At 42.3% G+C, this 21,683-nt stretch overlaps 1 protein-coding gene across 1 annotated transcript in view; it reads right to left on the reverse strand.

Annotated features, from left to right (window-relative positions):
* The window catches only part of LOC113124075 (interleukin-10 receptor subunit beta-like), a 30,568-nt gene that overhangs the window by 3,974 nt on the left and 4,911 nt on the right, over nucleotides 1–21,683 (reverse strand). Inside the window, exons 4-6 of the mRNA XM_026296545.1 lie at nucleotides 20,561–20,715; nucleotides 14,600–14,750; nucleotides 13,808–13,953 (exon numbers count right to left, since the gene is read on the reverse strand). Of these exons, the coding sequence (XP_026152330.1) occupies nucleotides 13,808–13,953; nucleotides 14,600–14,750; nucleotides 20,561–20,715 (452 nt within the window). The remainder of the gene's footprint in view (nucleotides 1–13,807; nucleotides 13,954–14,599; nucleotides 14,751–20,560; nucleotides 20,716–21,683) is intronic.

Consider the following 21,683-nt stretch of genomic DNA (forward strand, 5'->3'; position numbering starts at 1 on the left):
TGGCTCTACGGAGAGCTTTTTTATATGTTAATAGACTGCTTTTCCAGGCTAGAAAAATTTCCTTTCCAAGTCTTCGTGATGCCTGCTTTAAGGTACAAATATGTAAATTATACCATGGGGCTAATCTCCTCTGATTCACTAACTTCTTTTTCAGAGGGGCCACAGTATCAAGCGTTTCACGCAGTGAGGCTACAACACTGTTAACAATATGTACAATACTGCATGATCCATCATCTTAAATTCAAAAGATATTAAAGAATGAACTCACAAAATAGGATTTTGGGGAAAAACTATTAGATGTTCAATTTTGATGCCATAGGTCAGAACAAGATCAAGGGTGTGATTGAAACAATGGGTGGGTTTATTAACATTTTGAGTGAAACCAATTGAATCTAATATTGAATTAAATGCAGTGCTGAGACCATTATTTTCAGCATCTACATTAATGTTAAAATCTCCCACTATAATGACTTTATCTGAACTAAGCACTAAATCAGATATGAAATCTGGAAATTCAACACTCAACACTCTGAGTAAGGTGGACGGTACACAATGACAAGTAGAACTGGTTTTTGTGTTTTCCAGTTTGGATGTGAAAGACTAAGAGTGAGGCTCTCAAATGAGTCATATCTGTTCTGAGGATGAAAGTTTAATAAATTTGAGTGGAAGATTGCAGCTACTCCTCCACCTCGACCTGTGCTTCGAGGAACATGACAATTTTTATGACTGAGGGGGGTTGATTCATTCGTTCATTTTCATCCTGCTGTAGCCAGGTTTCAGTGAGACAGAGTAAGTCAATTTGGTGATCAGTTATCAAATCATTTACTAACAGAGATTTAGATGAAAGAGACCTAATATTTAATAATCCGCATCTGACTGTTCTGTTTTTCTGTTCAATAAGAGGAGTGGTCTTCATTTTTATTAGGTTTTTATGAATAACTCCTCTTCTGTTAACATCTGATTTGATTTATATGTTTGAGGGGAAGACACAATCTCTATGTGGTTTGAGGGGGGTGACAGCTCTAATGAAATTGCAGGGAGGCGTTTTAGACTGAGTCTCTGCGTCCCGGTCCCCACTCTGGATTGTCAAACTTTAGGCTGGCTAATAAACTTGGCCAAATTTCTAGAGATGAGAGCTGCACCATTCAAAGTGGGATGGATTCCGTCCCTCGCTACCAGACTGGATTTTCCCCAGAAAGTGGCAAAATTGTCTATGAAGCCCACATCGTTTTCTGGACACCACCTAGACAGCCTAGATATGCGGCTAAACATGTCGTCGCTGGTCACATTGGGGAGGGGTCCAGTTAAAATTCTGGAGTCCGACATTAATTTGGCAAAGTTACACACCGACTAAACATTAATTTTAGTGACCTCCGATTGGTGTAATGGGGTGTCATTGCTGCTGACGTGAATACAATTTTTCCATATTTACGAATAGCCTTAGTCAGCAGCTTCAGATTTGACTCGATGTCACCCGCTCTAGCCCCAGCCCCATTGCTGGTGTCTCTAGCTTCACATTTCTGACTATGGAATCAGCAATTATCAGAGTCGGTTTCTCAGTGGGTGTGCTGCTGAGCGGGGAAAATCTATTAGCAACATGAACAGGCAGGTGATGAGCCGTGGGTTCTGCTTAGGAGTATGTTTTTGTCGGACCGTCACTCAGGCTAATTCTCCGGGCTGCTCTGGAGCTGCCCTTGGACCGCTAACAGAGCCTGAGCCTGAGCTCGGTGGCTCCACACCACTGGGGGGCTAGGCTAGCTGGCTTTTGTTCGAAGGTGCAGAGCCGTTCTTCCAAATCAGTGATCCTCGTCTCCAAAGCTACCAGAACTTTGCACTTATTACAAGTATCATTATCACTAAAGGAGGCAGAGGAATAACTAAACATGTGGCACACTGAGCAGGAAAGAGAGAGAGAGGGAGAAGCCATGTTACTAGCTAGCTAAGCTAATTGATAGGCTAACGAACACCAGGTCTGGGAATAGCAATAAATACCGGTCAAAATTGAAAGGTACTTGACTAGTACCGGAATGTCTAGCGGTTAATGAATTGTTTAGAGTTTATTTAGTTTTTAGGTGTGTTAGACTATAGCTAGTCTGTTGCTAATCTGTAGACAAACTATACAGTACACACAGCACGACACGCTTGCAATAGGAAGTGATTCACTTACAGGTGGGGCTGAATAGTGTTGAAATCACTTAAAAAGTGATGACTCTCACAGTGTTGCCCTGCCTCTCCAGATGGGCGTATGCTCTAAGAAGATGATGGCATCTTCCACTCCGATGTGTTCCTGATATGCAAACTGCATGGGGTCCAGAAATTCAGACACTTGAGACCTCAGGTGTTGCAGGACCAGTCTCTCAAACACTTTCATGACATGTGATGTTAGCGCTACTGGTCTGAAGTCACTAAGGGTACTGGGACGGACGCTTTTTGGTAATGGGACAATACAGGATGTTTTCCATAACTTTTTGAGCCTTAGACAGAGATTGAAGAGTTGCTGAAAACCCTGTGCAAGCTGTCCAGCACACACCTTAAGTACTCTGGGACTGATCTCATCTGGTCCTTTTGCTCTGTTGGTCTTTAGTTTAGCTAGTTCCTTCCTCACCTGTTCTGTGGCAAAGGCTGGGCCTATGCATTGTGTTGATGAGAAGTCAGATGGTGAGGGCAGGGGAGGAGGTATTGGAGGTGAGGTATACTTCCAATGTTTTATGGCTGCTGATAGAGGAGATGGCAACAGTGGGCAATTGGGAGGCAGCATTGGCAGAGATGTTGGGTGGAGGGATGTGAAGAGACCCCAAGGCATCAGCTAAGTTGGTGGAGGGATGGTGTGTAAAGGACACTGGGTCAGAGTAAGAAGCAGAGGTGGTGACAAATCTATTAAAGAACAGGTTAAGTTCATTAGCAAACTTTGAGTCTCCTTCCACAGCAGTGTGTGACTTCTTAGAGCCAGTCATTATTTTCATCCCATTCCACACCTGTTTGATATTATTCTGTCTCAACTTGTGCTCTACTCTGTCTGTATAGAGCTGCTTTGCTTCGATGCCTTCGATGTCCTCACCATGAGCATCCATGAAAAGGTCCCAGTTTGTAACCCTGAAGCACTCCTGTAGGGCCTCCTCAGCATCCTTTGACCAAACCTTCACATACCTCTTAGTAGCAGACTGTTGTCTTACTACAGGCTTGTATGTTGGTACTAGATATATTAAGTTGTTGTCTGATCCACCAAGTGGGGAGAGGACTGAAGAGCTGTATGCCTCCTTCACATTGACATAAAAGAGATCAAGAATCTTATTTTCTCATGTTGCATAGTCCACATACTGTTTGAAGTTGGTCAGAGTTCCCGAAATACTGACATGGTTAAAATCCCCATTAAAATCCTCCACCTCCCTGAAACCTCACTGTTCTACTTGAGTACCTCTCATTTACACACATGTACTCTGTTTTACTGTGGCTAACCTTCATTCCTCTCCTTTCCAACGCCGAAACAAACTTAACCCTCTGGGGTCTGAGGGGGTTTTTGGGGCCTGGACAAATTTTGACATGTCCTGACATTTGTGCTTTTTTCAGTGTTTTTTAAACATATTAATGTCTAAAGTCTAATAACACTGTAATCAGCACAATTGGCTACAATAATATGTGAGCAGCAAGTTTATACATTATTGTGTTTTTGAGAAAAAAAGGGTTTATGCATGGCTAGTGAAAAACTACAATTTTTTACTCACTGAAATAAGACCATAAAACACAAACAGAACATTGGTTCACAAGACTTTGGAGACCTGCATGTTGTAGGCTAAAGTGTTTACTTCAGAGTGCTGTGAATGTCATCTTGTTCACACATTCACAGTAAACAATACAATTTGAATTTTCTAAGACACTTTTTGTCCAGAAAGGCCATATGCAAGAGGGTGTGTCTGAGGATGAATAGTCATGTGATTTACCTGAGAACACAAAAGACGCACTGAACGACCAGACAAAGACGCGCATAATGAGCCTTTCAGTCAGTGTAGATGGGACGGATTAGTGCAGTACAATACAAAACAATGAGGAGCCAAACGATCCTCATTTGAGTTAAAATCAGTGTTTTTACTCTGAGGACAAGCTAAACTATTTGTCTCTGTGTGGAATGTAAGGAGCGCCGCTTCACGTGCGTAACGCGCCATCATCCAAACGCGCCGAAAAAGTGAGTAAATTCTATGATGAAGTTTGATATTTTGTGTCATTTCTCGGGGGTGTGCACATATTTACCTGGTTCACCTGAGATTATTTACATGTGAACAGTGAACAGTGTACAAGGCGGGACCGCATTACCTGTAATGAGGTGAGCCGGGAAAAAACGGACTTCTCCTTACGTTCATACGGATTAAATAAAAAGTGATGATTTGTTTTCGACGTGAATTGTTTCATTTAAAAGAAAACATTTCAAGCTTTCTAGCCATATAATTCTTATTTTTATGAGGCAAGTATTCGCTGAGATTCTGGTTGTTTTATTTACGCGTCTGTGAAGAGAAATGACAGAAAGAAATGAGACAGAAAAGTCAGAGAGCGCACCCTGTCGGCTTTCTTTATTTAAAAAAAAGCACAACGTTTTGTTGTTATTATGATGGTATACAACTAAAAGTAGACCTGTTAGAATAAGGGCATTGTAAATTGCTAACTGTGTTATGAGAATTGTCATTTTGCAGACAGATTTATGTAAAGGGTGTAACCAGGCATGTCATAGTTGAGGAAACCCAGATTTTCTGTGCAAATCACCAAGACATGTAAATGTATGGATGTGAACTCTGTATGAACTTTGAAGTTAACCTATGTTTCAACTCTCCCCTATTGTGTAAAGTGAGACGGTGCCTGGAAGTCATGTAACCACCTCCAGATATAAATTAAAGTGTTCTGAGCGAGCTCGGAGCTGCAGCCGGGGACAGCACAGAGTGTGCGTCTCCTAAAAGTCACGAGCTCAACCTAGAACAAAGAAAAGAAAGTCTCTGTGTAAATGTTTGATTAGAACCAACATTTATTGGTGTTTCCGCCCGGTTTCCAATACAGCATCAACGGTGAAGAGGAGGACGAGGACGCTGGAAAACTGTGCACAGTCGGTCCCATAGGGGATCGAGGAAAATCCACCCTCGTGAATTCGACGGGAGGTCGGTGTCTACTCGCCTGAAAAGATCCTCTTCACTTCTGCTGCTTGACGGAAGCCGGACAAGAGACGTATCTGCAGAAATAGGTGAGCTGCGTTGACTTCTATGTCTGGGACATAGCAGTGTCAGGGACACTAGAAAGCAGCTGTAAGTTCGTCAGGGACGAAACCTATGTCAGGGATATAGCAGTGTCAGGGACACTAGAAAGCAGCTGTAAGTTCGTCAAGGACGAAACCTATGTCAGGGACATAGTAGTGTCAGGGACACTTGAAAAGTAAAAGCGCTATTCGTCAGGGACGAAAAGAAAGTATCAGGGATACTGAAACACGTGTGAGTGAATGAGAACGTGTGATTGATGGTAGTTGACGGACTATTGTCGGCTGAATAGAGCAGTGTCACTACCTTTTAAAACTGTGTATTTTGTTGGGCACAAGTAAAAATTGAAAAGTTGAGTGTGGTGGACGGCTGTATCTGCAGGTAATTAGTACCTGTAGAAGCCTGATACAGTGGACGATCCCCGCGCTGTTGTGACTGATCGTTTGCTTGTGCCAAAGTTGCAACTATGGGAAAGGGGAACAGTAAACCCCAATTAATGGGGGATCCTAAATTTATGAACACTTATTCTCCTGGATCAGCGAGATATTTAGGAGAATGGGAGAAAAAGTATGAGTTTCCTGGAAAATGGGAAACCTGCGCATACGATAAATTGGTAACTCAGTTAAAAGCAGAAATGGCCATAGTAGAACCTAGGAAAATTGATAAATTTAAACTTCAGCTCATTGAGGCAGTAAAATGGCAAGAGCAAGCTGAAAAGAGAAGGCAGAAGAGAAGAGATAAAAAGTCCCTCATAGCAGCCCTCCAAGAGGACCCAGCTGATTTTGTAGGGCACCCACAAGCATTAATTCAACAAGAAGAAGCGGCTGCTGCGGCTGCCGCACCTGTGATGGGGGCAGCGAGGACAGCTGCGACCCCGCCTCCTACGGCTGGACCTGCTCTAATCAGTCCTAGCCACACTAGATCAGGAAATCTGTATGGTCCTTTAATTGATGAGGTCCAAGGACTGGCAGAGGCCATGTCAAAATTAAGCCCGTTTAGGGACCTCCAGGGCGATGGGTCAAGGATGGGGCCCCGTCCTGATCCGCCGCCCTGGCCACCATTGATCGACCCAGCCAGCATCTTTCCAGCCATAGAGGTGCCTAACCCTCATTTTGGAGTAGGGAATGATAACAGGCCCCTTCTCCTGGTAAGGAGACCGTGGTCTTGTAAGGAGCTAGAGGATGCAGTAAAAGGGCTAGGGGACCCCTTCGCTAATGTTCGTCAATGGATTGAAAATCTGCAACAACTTAGACAAACTTACAATTTGGACGGGCAGGAGATTGACTCAGTGTGCAGGAAAGCTTTAGGACACAGATATGGAGGAGTGAGGGGAGGATATACAGGGCGGACTCCGGCGGGGGAGGTTTTGGCCCCCGGAGACCCAGTCTTAGACAACCAAGTTGCATTACTGACAGACAGAGTAAAAAAAATGCATTTGTTAAACCTCCTGATTACCAAGCTATTGCCCAATGTAAACAGAAAGAAGGTGAGGATGTGCAGGACTATAGAGGACGGCTAGAGGAAGTGTTTAAGACAAACAGTGGTTTGGATCCCTCTGACACTGTTGCTTCCCCCTATCAGCAACAACTGAAACAGGCCTTGCTGAGTGGGTTTCTTCCGTCCATCACCCACCACATCCGAAAGCTAAATATTAGTACACCCACAGATGGAGTGACTCGAATAATGAATTACGCACAGCATGCCCAAGACTTACAGAAACATAAATCAGAACAACAATCAAAAGCTGCAGTGTTTGCACTACTGAATGTCATGAGTGACAGGGGAGGAGGAGGTCCTTCACAGTACAGCAGGAGAGGATTCAGAGGAAGAGGCAGAGGGAGAGGGAGCTCAGGAAGAGGTTCTGGAAATAGGAAATGGAAGGATGATGTATGCTATAATTGTGGTAGACCAGGACACTTTGCCCGTGATTGTGATAAGCAGAACCAGAGCTCAGGGAGAGATGAAGGTAGACGATCAGAAGAGTATAGGAGACCAGGATCCTTTAACCCCCAAGCATGACTAGGCCCCACTGTAGATGAAATGCTGGACCTTGAAGAAATTGTAGACACTTATTATAGTGCAGAAGGGAATAAGGTACTGCCCATTAGAATGCTAAAAATTAATGGAGTGAAAATAAAGTTTTTGTGTGACACAGGAGCAGACAGAACAGTTTTGAAGGATAAAATTCCTGGAGTGACAAAAGGTGATAAGAATATTTTTGTAAAATCAGCAAATGGACAGGTCACCCCTTGCAGTTTCTCCCAAAGTTTTGTGATTGAGGATGAGGCATCTGGCTTTCGGGAAAAGGTAATGGCAGTTTTGTGTCCTAACTGTCCTGTGAATTTATTGGGCAGAGATTTGTTGAGCAAATTAAAAATATCTCTAGTACCTACTACAAACGGGATGGCAGCCATAGGCCCGGGGGAGGAGATCCCCTCTTATGTAGTGTTGAAACAAGGGGCACCACATTACTGGTGGTCCCTAGATCTGCCCATGCCTGACCCTGGACGCACAGGAGAGCAGCTCCTGCGCCTGCTGCCTGATCCTCAACCACCACACTCAGAAAGCCTCTCCCCAGAGCAGATGCATGTCACTCTCTATTATAAACACACTCCAGGTCCAGATTTTGATTATGTACGGAAGTTTGAGAAGTTAGGGCCACAGAGACTGACGCTTAAGACCCTTTATACTGATAGGAAAGGAAAGGCAGTCTGCTCTGTTAGTCTTCCTCCAGAAGCTAAGCGCCTCTTGATGGGATGGTCACCTAATCCTCATTTGTCAGTGTCTAAGACGAATGACATGCACTGGGAGGAGTTAAAGCAGTTTTTGAATAAAGCTGAGAGTATTTGTGATTGGCATGAAGAAGAAGGAGGCTGGTTTAGTAATAGTGTGGGAAGCTGTTTTTACAAAAACTTAAATTGGGTTGTAACGGCCACTCCCCGTGCTCACATGGGGGAGGATGACCGAGAATGAGTGTTACTTCTGTAGGAGTTAGATCCGTGTTTGGCTGAGGTGCCTGACAGTTTCTGGTCTCGAAGCAAAACTGATGTAGGCTTAATGACCACAGCTCCAGAAGTTATTATTAAACCTAAATCTGACTATAGACCTAGGATAAAGCAGTATCCCCTTAAACCAGACGCGCTTCAGGGAATCAGGCCTGTAGTACAAGAGATGCTTGATGCAGGGATCCTGGTGAGAGCACCAGAGGCTCAGTGTAACACCCCTATATTCCCAGTGAAAAAAGCTGATGGGAGGAGTTGGAGGATGATTCAAGACTTAAGGGAAGTAAATAAAGCAGTTGAAAGTAGGGCCCCGTGTGTCCCAGATCCTCACACTTTGTTGAACCATATAAAACCTGAGATGAAGTGGTTCACGGTTGTGGATCTCAGTAATGCTTTTTTCTCTATCCCAATACATCCAGACTCACAGGGATGGTTTGGGTTCACCTTTGAGGGAAAGAAACTTACCTACACCAGGTTGCCACAGGGTTATGTTGATAGCCCCACTATATTTGCATCAGAATTGGAAAATTGCTTATCTACATTCCATGTGCCTACACATAGCCAAATTTTGACCTATGTAGATGATATTTTAATTACATCAGACACTCAGCAGCACAACAAAGACACGGCGATAGCACTGTTCAAACATTTAGAAAGAACAGGTAACAAAGCATCTCCAAAAAAGCTACAGTGGGCTACCTCTGAAGTTGTATTCATGGGTCATAAATTTACACCAGAAGGCAGAGCCCTGACTGAATCCAGGAAAGCAGCTATTCAACAAGCCTGTAAGCCTATCACTAAGCAACAGATGATGCAATTCTTAGGGCTGTGTAACTACTGTCGACAGTGGATTCCAGATTATGCTCAAGTAACACAACTGCTGTTAGACTTGATTTATGAAATACCGATGGCCATGAAGCAGGAAATACAATGGGCTCGCAGAGGAATGAAGACAGCTGGAGGACAGTCAGTTAGACATGCCCCACTCTTAAAAGAGTTATTACAAGCTGTCATGTTACCAAAACGACTCGCTGTCTGTATATGTGCCGCACATACGAGGAAATTAAATCCAATATCCAAAGGAAACAATAGAGCGGATGCTATAGCAAAAGCAGCGGCGCAGGGACAGTTTGGGAAATGTAACCTGTACCTCATGGAAGACGTGAAACAGCCTATAGATCATGAAGTACTTGCAGATATGCAGAAAAGAGCTCCACCGGCTGAACAGCAACTTTGGCTCAAAGAAGGTGCCATAATTGAGCAAGACCTTTTTAAGATTAAAGACAAATTTTGTCTGCCTAGAAGTCTCTATCATACGGCAGCTATTTTGACGCATGGGCCTTGCCATGTGTCAACAGGAGGGATGGTATATGCAGTGGAAAAGTATTTTCACGCACCAGGTTTCAATAACTACTCAAAAAATTTTTGTAAATCCTGTTTGACTTGCTGTAAGCATAACCCACAGGGAAATCTCAGACCAAAGAGAGGGAGATTCCCCAATCCGGACTATCCATTCCAAGTTATTCACATGGATTTCATAGAGTTGTCACAATGTCAGACATACAAGTATTGTCTTGTTTTGATAGATGCATACTCTAAGTGGGTTGAGATTGTGCCTAGCAAAAGTGCTGATGCACTGACAGTAGCCAAAGCGCTATGCAAAAGTATAATCCCAGATCATGGGATCCCACAGCGAGTCTACAGTGATAATGGTCCACATTTTGTAAATGAAGTAGTTACGCAGATGTCTAAATATCTGTGGGTTTTGAGTTGAAGAACCACTGTTCATACCATCCCCAAAGTGCAGGCCTGGTAGAAAGAACTAATGGCACTATAAAGATGAGACTGAGGAAAACTATGGAGCAAACGGGAAGGACATGGGTGGAATGTCTCCCCCTGGTGAAAATGTATATGAGGGTCACGCCAACAGACAGAGGCCTGACCCCGTTTGAAATCCTTTATGGAAGATCTTTTACACTTCCCATTTGTGAAAATGTGTGTGAAAAACCTCAAGGAGAAACTACTCTAGCTGAATGGATGAGCAAGATGTTGCAAACTAGAGAAGTCATGAGTGCAAATAATCTGCCAAGAGATGTTTTGTCTCCACAGGTGCAGAGAGTCAAACCTGGTGACCAAGTCCTGATAAAGGTCATCAAGAGGAAGACCTGGTCCACTCCCAAGTGGGAGGGGCCCTATACAGTGATCCTGACCACTCCCACTCCAGTGAAGATTCAGGAGAGACCTACGTGGATTCATCAGAGCCACTGCAAGATACTACAGCCACTAGGAGCCGAGTAAGGTGGAAGTCAGCCGGTATCAAAACCCTTGGCTGCTGAAGAGACCATCTGATCCTTACTCCCAGCTATGGCTCTCCATCGGCTGATTTTGTGTCTAGGGACACTAAGTATTGTCTGTTATGCAAGCACAGACTGTAAATATTTACAAGACTGTAAATACCACTTGCTCCCAACAAAGGGGTTTCCAATTTGGCATACAGCTACAAAAACTACGGATCAGGACCTACCAAGTATCCTCTTGCAGACATGCTACAGGTTGTGTAAATACTGATTATGTGTGAACTGTTTGTGCTCTGATAGAGGACCAGAGGTGGTCGCCCAGGAGCCTGGGGGCCGGTTGGGAATTTTTCCTTTACAGAAGGTTTTCGCCCAACCCCTCACAGAGCCTTGCTTCTCCAAATCTTGTTTAGTCATAATGACGAGTTTCCAGAAAATCCCAAAAGGAAGATGGAAAACTCTGATACTATGGTGAAAATGACAAACAGGAGGGAAATGTTAGAATAAGGGCATTGTAAATTGCTAACTGTGTTATGAGAATTGTCATTTTGCAGACAGATTTATGTAAAGGGTGTAACCAGGCATGTCATAGTTGAGGAAACCCAGATTTTCTGTGCAAATCACCAAGACATGTAAATGTATGGATGTGAACTCTGTATGAACTTTGAAGTTAACCTATGTTTCAACTCTCCCCTATTGTGTAAAGTGAGACGGTGCCTGGAAGTCATGTAACCACCTCCAGATATAAATTAAAGTGTTCTGAGCGAGCTCGGAGCTGCAGCCGGGGACAGCACAGAGTGTGCGTCTCCTAAAAGTCACGAGCTCAACCTAGAACAAAGAAAAGAAAGTCTCTGTGTAAATGTTTGATTAGAACCAACAAGACCCTTTACAGATTTGAATGATATATTTCTTTTATCTATACGATCAGAATTGACGGAGTAATTTAAGTTTGGCCTTATCAGAAAAAGATGCGTCAAAACGCGCCGGCGCGTTCGTCGACCCCAGAGGGTTAAATTACTCCATCAATTCTGATCGTATAGATAAAAGAAATATATCATTCAAATCTGTAAAGGGTCTACTTTTAGTTGTATACCATCATAATAACAACAAAACGTTGTGCTTTTTTTTTAATAAAGAAAGCCGACAGGGTGCGCTGTCTGTCTTTTCTGTCTCATTTCTTTCTGTCATTTCTCTTCACAGAGGCGTAAATAAAACAACCAGAATCTCAGCGAATGCTTGCCTCATAAAAATAAGAATTATATGGCTAGAAAGCTTGAAATGTTTTCTTTTAAATGAAACAATTCACGTCGAAAACAAATCATCACTTTTTATTTAATCCGTATGAACGTAAGGAGAAGTCTGTTTTTTCCCGTCTCACCTCATTACAGGTAATGCGGTCCCGCCTTGTACACTGTCCACTGTTCACATGTAAATAATCTCAGGTGAACCAGGTAAATATGTGCACACCCCCGAGAAATGACACAAAATATCAAACTTCATCATAGAATTTACTCACTTTTTCGGCGCGTTTGGATGATGGCGCGTTACGCACGTGAAGCGGCGCTCCTTACATTCCACACAGAGACAAATAGTTTAGCTTGTCCTCAGAGTAAAAACACTGATTTTAACTCAAATGAGGATCGTTTGGATCCTCATTGTTTTGTATTGTACTGCACTAATCCGTCCCATCTACATTGACTGAAAGGCTCATTATGCGCGTCTTTGTCTGGTCGTTCAGTGCGTCTTTTGTGTTCTCAGGTAAATCACATGACTATTCATCCTCAGACACACCCTCTTGCATATGGCCTTTCTGGACAAAAAGTGTCTTAGAAAATTTAAATCAGTGTATTGTTTACTGTGAATGTGTGAACAAGATGACATTCACATCACTCTGAAGTAAACACTTTAGCCTACAACATGCTGGTCTCCAAAGTCTTGTGAACCTATGTTCTGTTTGTGTTTTATGTTCTTATTTCAGTGTGTGAAATTCGGGAAATTACTTTCCCGAATCCTGTATTTTATTGTGAAGGGTCATTGGGGAAGTGGATGTCACTCAGTGTTGGTGCCTTGTGATTGCTGATTCACTTCACCTGTGGACCTTGTAGACTTACTGCTCTTATAGCAGAGACCGTGCCGTCACTACCCGCCGGGTTGTCTGCTACCTCGCCTTGGAGGGACGTTTTGGATTGTCTGGAGTAAGGAACCTCACCCCGTGTGGCTGCTAGAAGGATCAGAGGGATCTTCCTGGTCGCAGCAAGTATTTATGTTTGGCTTATTGACTATTTGGGACTCTTTTTAGAAGAGGAAAACCTCCCCGGTGTAGGGAGGATCCCGCGAAGGAGAGAACCTCGACGAGGGGGACGCTTTCTCTGTTTTGGATTTTAAGTTAGTTGCGGACTACGTCGGTCAAGACCTCACCAGTTGTGCGAGAAGGAAGAGGAACGCACTGGACTCTCCGTGTGCCAGAGAAGCGCAGGTGCGTCACCTCAGTCATTGAAGGATTCTTTCTACTAACCCATGTCCTTACCTTCCTACAGTTTCGAGTGGCTGCTCGCCTGGATCCCTGTTCGACCACAGGGAGGCCCGTTACCCGTCAGATGTTGCTCTGCGGACATCCATCGGATCTAGCACACCATCTCTGAGGACCGTCCCGGCAGTACCGCGTTCCGGCCCTCAGAGGAACCCTCCACTCCATACTCCTCATCCGGTCCTGGACCCACACCCGCTGGTCACCCACTCACTGACTCTCCCACTCCTTGTAATCTCACAATGAACATTCCTTTTTTTGTCTTCATACTCGGACTCCAGTGGTTGGTGTTTTCGAAGTCAAGGTCCACATAAAACTAGCTAGAAGCATGACACAGTGAGTAAAAAAATTGTAGTTTTTCACTAAGCATGCATAAACACTTTTTTCTCAAAAACACAAATATTGTATAAACTTGCTGCTCACATATTATTGTAGCCAATTTTGTGCTGATTACAGTGTTATCAGACTTTAGACATTAATATGTTTAAAAGACTGAAAAAAGCACAAATGTCAGGACATGTCAAAATTTGTCCAGGCCCCAAAAACCCCCTCAGACCCCAGAGGGTTAACTACCTAGGGTCCAGAACATTGGAGAGTGTGGAAAATAAGTGAAGAGATGTGTGCAAGCAAATTGGAATGGGTGGAGGAAAGTGTCAGGTGTGATGTGTGACAAAAGAGTGTTGTGAAAGAAAAAAGGTGAATCATTCATAAACAACCATGTACATACATAACCCCATGTATGAACATACACACCTCTTTAAAGTGCTGAGGCAGTGCATCTTTGGGACAAAGAAAGTGGGATATCATTTTCCGATACACCACCGCAACCACCACCAAAGCCACTGCCGTTGCCATGACCACGAATGTCACCATGGCTCCTACCCAGGGAACTTCTTCATCTGCAGAGGAGGTCAGACCAAGAACAGAAGCAGAAATCAATATTGTTTTAATTTTAATTTATTGTAACTTGGAGAATTTGAATGTGCCACTATTAGCCCCATTAATTGTTGGAATGTTGGAATTAATGTTTATTATTTTATATTAATGTTATACCATTGTAAATGAAACTTGTTACTTTTCACAGTCATGTTTGAAATGAATCCTTACAGAGAAGAGATGGTGTGGATTAAATGTGAGAAATAGCTCTCAATTTAATACAGTTTGTTATGCAGATGTCATTATGGTCTCAAAGAGAACCATAAAAATTAGCACACAGGAATGACCGAACATTATAAAATTCACAGAAGTAATATAGTTGCTGTATATGAATGAAAACAGATTTGCCAAGATACTCCAAGCAACTCCATCTGCTTGCTGTATGGTAATCAGCTTGTTAGTACACTAACACTGTACTACCTTATCACTTGGCTCATGCAACATATCACATGTTGAGAGAAGAGTTGACTGAGAAAATGTCACTGCAGAAATGATTACTGCTCAGAAGAATGGCAAAGAAATACAAAGTTCTTCTGACAGCCCTTAAAGCGTAACAGAGATGAGCGAACAAGTCCTGTGGCAGTACCAAATGTACTTTCAGATACTAACCATTGGTGGTGCTCTCACAGACAATTTCACTTGGCTTGTTGTGGTTGGGGTTCCGGTCTGTTTTGATCTGCACTTGAAAGCAGTACTTCGTCCATGGGTCCATGTCATCCAGAACCACATGGTTTTGTTGTATCTTGCTGATGTGTTTGGCCTGCAGGAAGCAACAGAGAAGTGGTTCGATGTGTGGTCTACTCCATAAACAATGGCCTGAGCACTAGCTAGGTCTATTTATCCACATAGACTGAATCCTTCAGTGGTGATGGTTCAGGTCGTAACCTCACTGCTGTGTTCTGTGTGTGTAAAAATTAATGCACTATGTAACCCACTCAAGTTTAGCCTGTGAGAGAGGATAAGTTATTTCTAGTTTTCCATCTAATTTGGAGGTTGCTTTTAGTATATTTTCTCCTGCATATCATTTTTTGGCCAGTAGATGGAAGTCATATGGCTGCTGAGAAGGGAAATTACTACCGTGTTGACTGGTGATGGAAGAAGAGAATTGTGAACACAACATTAGTGAGCTGAGAACGAAACTACAAGGTACTCACAAAGATAAAAAGAAAAAAACGAAGGATTAAGAGATAGCTAAAAGGGTTTTCTATCACAAAACCCTTTTCCAAGCAAGCACTAAGCATAGCACAGGTGGGAAAAGGATATTGAGAAAATTGTTTCCTTTTTCTCAGGTGAGTGTTTTACTTAATGTTTGCATTGCACAAACTATGTAAGCTAAAAGAAAAAAAAACAACAAAAAACCAAATTGGAGTTGAATTTGAGTTTAGTGAGCCAACGTACTACTGGAAGTAATGTTGAAACCATGTCAGTGTGGTGTGCTAGTGCCTGAATTTCACATGTACATTGAATGAGGTTAAATGAATGAAAACTTTAAGCATCTGTATGTTTGTGAACACAGATTTTCAAGTGATACTATTTCCTGCCTGTTCTCCTAAGCAGAAGCCCCACGGCTTATCACCTGCCTGTTCACGTTTCCAATGAACCAATTCTAATAATTGGCGATTTCATAGTCAGAAACGTGAAGCTAGAGACACCAGCGACCATAGTCAAATGTACTCCTGGGGCCAGAGCATGTGTGGGCTTCATAGACAATTGGGCCACTTTCTGGAGAAAACCCGGTCTGGTAGCGAGAGACGGCATCCATCCCACTTTGAATGGTGCAGCTCTCATCTCTAGAAATCTGGCTGAGTTTATTAGCCAACCTAAAACTTGACAATCCAGAGTGGGGACCGGGACGCAGAGAATCAGTCTAAAACGCCTCTCTGCAGTTTCCTTGGAGCCGTCGCACCCCTCATACCACAAATAAATCAGAAGTTAACACAAGAGGAGTTATTCATAAAAACCTCATAGAAATTAAGTCCACCCCTCTTATTGAACAGAAAAACAGAACAGTCAGATGTGGATTATTAAATATTAGGTCTCTTTGATCTAAATCTCTGTTAGTAAATGATTTGATAACTGATCACCAAATTGACTTACTCTTTCTTACTGAAACCTGGCTACAGCAGGATGAATATGTCAGTCTGAATGAATCAACCCCCTCAGTCATAAAAATTATCATGTTCCTTGAAGCACAGGTCGAGGTGGAGGAGTAGCTGCAATCTTCCACTCAAACCTATTATTAAACTTTCATTCACAGAACAGTTATGACTCATTTGAGAGCCTCACTCTTAGTCTTTCACATCCAAACTGGAAAACACAAAAGCCAGTTCTACTTGTCATTGTGTACTGTCCACCTGTCCCTTACTCAGAGTTTTTAACTGAATTTCCTGACTTCCTATCTGATTTAGTGCTTAGTTCAGATAAAGTCATTACAGTGGGAGATTTTAACATTCATGTAGATGTTGAAAATAACAGCCTCAGCACTGCATTTAATTCTATATTAGATTCAATTAGTTTCACTCAAAATGTTAATAAACCCACCCAGTGTTTCAATCACACCCTTGATCTTGTTCTGACCTATGGCATCGGAATTGAACATCTAATAGTTTTTCCCCAAAATCCTATTTTGTCAGTTCATTCTTTGATAACTTTTGAATTTAAGATGATGGATCATGCAGCGTTTGGACAAAAATTCCACTACAGCAGATGTTTATCTGACTACACTGTTAATACTTTTAAGAAAATGATTCCCTCTTCATTTACATCTATGCCAAGTACCAACACAGTGGAGGGCAGCTGCCTCAATCCCACTCCCTACCAAATTGATCATGTTGTTGACAGTGCTGTAGCCTCACTGTGTGAAACACTTGATATTGTGCCCCTCTGAAAAAGAAGTTAGTGAATCAGAGGAGATTACCTTATTATGGTATAATTTAGATATTCCTACCTTAAAGCAGGCATCACGAAGGCTGGCGTTCCACAAATTTAGAGGAAATTTTTTTAGCCTGGAAAAAGTCTATTAACATATAAAAAAGCTCTGTGTAAATCCAGAACTGCATACTATTCATCACTAATAGAGGAAAATAAGAACTATCCCAGGTTTCTTTTCAGCACTGTAGCCAGGCTGACAAAAAGTCACAGCTCTGTTGAGCCCAGTGTTCCCTTAGCTCTCAGCAGTGATGAATTTATGAGTTTCTTTACAAATAAAATCACAACTATTTGAGATAAAATTCAGCAGATGCTTCCTATGCCTGCAATAAATGAATCTTCTACTACAGTAGCTCTTGAATCATCTGTAAGACCTCAGTTATATTTAGACTGCTTCTTTCCCATAGATCTCTCTGAATTTACATCAGTAGTTGCTTCATCGAAATCATCAACGTGTCTCTTAGACCCCATCCCGACTAGACTGCTTAAAGACACCCTGCCATTAATGAACTCATCTTTATTAGACTTAATACATTTATTTCTAGTATCAGGCTACGTACCACACATTATAGACCAAAATCCAACCTACCATTTATTTCTAAAATCCTAGAAAAAGCTGTTGCTAAGCAGCTATCAGACCACTTACACAGGAATGAACGATTTGAAGATTTTCAATCAGGATTTAGAGCACATCATAGTACAGAAACAGCACTGTTAAAAGTCACCAACGATCTTCTCTTAGCCTCAGATAATGGACTTGTTTTACTTGTCCTCCTAGACCTTACTGCTGCATTCGGCACTATTGACCATAACATCTTATTACAGAGATTGGAGCATGTGACTGGTATCAGAGGAACAGCATTAAAATGGTTCCAATCCTATTTATCGGACAGATTCCAGTTTGCTCACGTCCATGATGAACCTTCCACACGAACAAAAGTTAGTTATGGAGTTCCACAAGGCTCTGTGCTAGGACCGATTCTGTTCACCCTGTACATGCTTCTTTTAGGCTATGTCATTAGGAAGCACTCTATTAATTACCACTGCTATGCAAATGACACTCAGTTATATCTATCTTTTAAACCTGTTAACACAACCCAGTTAACCAGGCTTCAAGCGTGTCTAAGTGACATAAAGGCCTGAATGACCAGTAACTTTCTACTTTTAAATTCAAAGAGTACTGTATTTGGGCCTAATAACCTCAGAAATAACTTTTCTAAAATTATAGCTACTTTTGATGGCATAGCCCTGGCCTCCAGCATTACTGTGAAAAACCTTGGAGCTATTTTTGACCAGGATATGTCCTTTAACTCACACATAAAACAAATCTCTAGAACTGCCTTCTTTCACCTGCGCAACATTGCCAAAATTAGGAACATCCTCTCTCAAAATGATGCAGAAAAACTAGTCCATGCATTTGTTACCTCAAGGCTAGATTACTGTAACTTATTACTATCTGGATGTCCCAGTATCTCCATAAAAAGACTCCAGTTAATCCAGAATGCCGCAGCCAGAGTCCTGACAGGAACTAGCAAGAGAGATCATATTTCTCCTATATTAGCTTCTCTTCATTGGCTCCCTGTAAAATACAGAATAGAATTTAAAATCCTTCTTCTCACATACAAATCCCTTCATGATCAAGCTCCTTCATACCTTAAAGACCTCATAGTACCATATTATCCCAATAGACCACTTCGCTCTCAGAGTGCAGGTCTACTTGTGGTTCCCAGAGTTTCCAAAAGCAGAATGGGAGGCAGAGCCTTTAGCTATCAAGCTCCTCTCCTGTGGAACCAGTTCCCAGCCTGGGTTCAGGAGGCAGACACTCTCTGTACTTTTAAAACCTTCCTCTTTGACAAAGCGCATAGTTAGGGCTGGCTTCAGGCAACCCTGAACCATCCTTAGTTATGCTGCTATAGGCCTAGACAGCCCGAGGACCATTGGTGCACTAAGCTCCCCTACCCTAACCTTAAACTTCCCTTCCCCTCTCTTCCCTTCCCTTCCCTTCCCTTCCCCTCTCTTCTTCTCCTCCCACCTCACGTATATTCCACCATTGAATGTCACTAACCCTGTGCTCATTCAGGTGTGATGTGTGACAAAGTAGTGTCAGCAAGACTGAAAGCAAAGGTGTACAAGACAGTGGTGAGACCAGCAATGTTGTATGGTTTAGAGACAGTGCCACTGAGAAAAAGACAGGAGGCAGAGCTGGAGGTAGCAGAGCTGAAGATGTTGAGGTTCTCTTTGGGAGTGACGAGGATGGATAGGATCAGGAATGAGTACATCAGAGGGACAGCTCATGTTAGATGTTATAGAGAAAAAAACCAGGGAAGCCAGATTGAGATTTAGACATGTTCAGAGGAGGGACAGTCAATACATTGGTAAAAGGATGCTGAGGTTAGAGCTGCCAAGAAGGAGGTCTAGAGGAAGACCAAAGAGGAGGTTCATGGATGTAGTGAAGGAGGACATGAGTATAGTTGGTGTGGGTGAGGAGGATACAGAGGATAAGGATAAATGGAGGCGGATGATTCGCTGTGGTGACCCCTGAAGGGAGCAGCCGAAAGTAAAGGAAGAAGAAGATAACCTATACACTCACTCTATTTCCCTCTCCAGTTAGTTATGACTTTTATGTTGTGACGTCATCTGAAGTCAACGCGTTATGCCGAAATGTAAAGCTTACCTATAGTTTATGCATTGTGTATAATGATGTGGGTTAGATAGAAAATTAAAAACTTTAGAAATAATTCGACTGAATCTGCATTTTTTTGCTGTAGACTATAAACCATCTAGTGTCATGTTTGGGTATAAATTAAACAGATTCATTGAGGACCCAAGTTTGCACACAAAAGACCTTAATAACACAAAAGGTACAACTCAGAAGAACCAAAGTATTTACAAAAGGATTCAAGGAATGCAGAGGCTGAACTAGGGGAGACGGAAACCGGGAAGTCTGAGGGAAAATGTGAACCAGGAGACTGGACAAGGAATGAGAGAAGCTGGAATCCAGCGATGTAGAACACAGGAAAAGTGAGAAATGAGACTCAGGAGAGTGTGACCTACTCACAGTGAACCTGAAGCCAGGGAAACAGGAACCAGGAGATGTGGAAACTGGAATCCAGTGACAGAACACTGGAACCAGGAAAAGTGGCCAAGGGGACTCAGGAGAGTAGTCACTCACAAGGAAACAGGAGGTAAGAGTCACAGGACTCAGGAACTGAGAGGAGACCGAGAAGGCTTGGCGGAGCATGGCCTACTCACAGGGAAGATGGAATCCAGACACATGGAACACGGGCACAGGGAGAGACCCAGGAGAGTGTGGCAGGGAAACTGGAGTCCAGTGATACAGAAAACAGGAACAGAGAGAGACCAAGGAGACCCAGGAGAGCATGCTCTCTGTCAGAAACTGAATCAGGAAATATCATGCTCAGGAACCAGCATGAAGCCAAGGAAATTCAGGAAAAGGTATCCACACACAGGGAAACTGGAGCCAGGGAAGCAGAAACCAGGAAGACTCAGAGGAGCGTGGTAACTCACAAGTAAACTTTATGTGAGTATCATAGATTTTTGTCATCCTCAAGTGTAATGACTTGTCATTCTGCAGTCTGTCACAAGGATCATAATTCAAAATAAATAAAAAAAGTAACCCACCTTTTCCTTCTGGCCGTCCTTCCAGTAGGTGATGATGTAGGTGGCGAACATGTATACATCCCTGAGTGTTGAGATCGTGAACACTGGATCTTTAATAGTAACTTCAATGGTAGCCCCATTGGACATGAGAGAAACATTAGGTGAACCAATGATGGCTGATGAGAGAAGAAAGGGAAATACAACACTTTACTTAAGACATGAGGAGGAAGTTGTATTTCAGAGCTGACAAAGTTAAGGCATTCTGGCAGAAACAAATAGCTTGAAATAAAAACAAAGAAAAAGATGAATTTTGTGCAAACTGAAAAAAATACTTTCTTGAAATTTTAAAATATTTTTTTACATAGCAGGTTTTATATAAAAACAACTAAAACTAAAAATATATATTTTTATGAAACAACTGATATAAAAAACATTTCAAATTGTAATATGCTGTGCGCGTAAATGATTCACGTTTTTAAATAAATCATGAGAGCGATCTGTAGTTCATTTGCACGTTTTAAGTAAATCATTCTCACATTTTGATTTTCAGTTAATTTCAGTGTTTTAACATGAGACATTGATTCATTCATTCCTGGACCTTATGGATAGGGATACTCGCTTTGCATGGTTTCACTATTAGTAAAAGATATTTGAAAAGAATACTGAAAGCTTTAGCATTCATTGGTACATTGGCGGCAATATGCCAACTCAAACTACTGCTGCCTTGCATGGGCTGGAAAATAACTATCATCTAATGGTCTGTATCTCATTGTATGTAAACATGAAAATCCACCATGTCCCCCCGAGGGATCCATACATTTTTGCTCTGTTTCGCTTTATTCTCTACCAACTCTTGACAGAATTACCTGGCTCTTTAGATGCTAAATCCTATGTCCACCAGCTAGTTGCAGCTTTCTCTGTTTTTAGCAGGCAGGTAGAGTTCACTGGGTTTTTAAAGACTGTTTGCTAGAAATGAGGCTGATGAGAGTGCTAGTTATAAAATTAAACCAATGAACTGGAAAATACTACAATGCTTTGTGAGGAACTTAGAACATTGTTATTTTATGTGGATTTGTTTTTAACTGAATTTCCAGATTTCCTATCTGATTTAGTGCTTAGTTCAGATAAAGTCATTATAGTAGGA

The sequence above is a fragment of the Mastacembelus armatus genome, chromosome 21 (assembly GCF_900324485.2).
Source record: "Mastacembelus armatus chromosome 21, fMasArm1.2, whole genome shotgun sequence".
Lineage (NCBI taxonomy): Eukaryota > Metazoa > Chordata > Actinopteri > Synbranchiformes > Mastacembelidae > Mastacembelus > Mastacembelus armatus.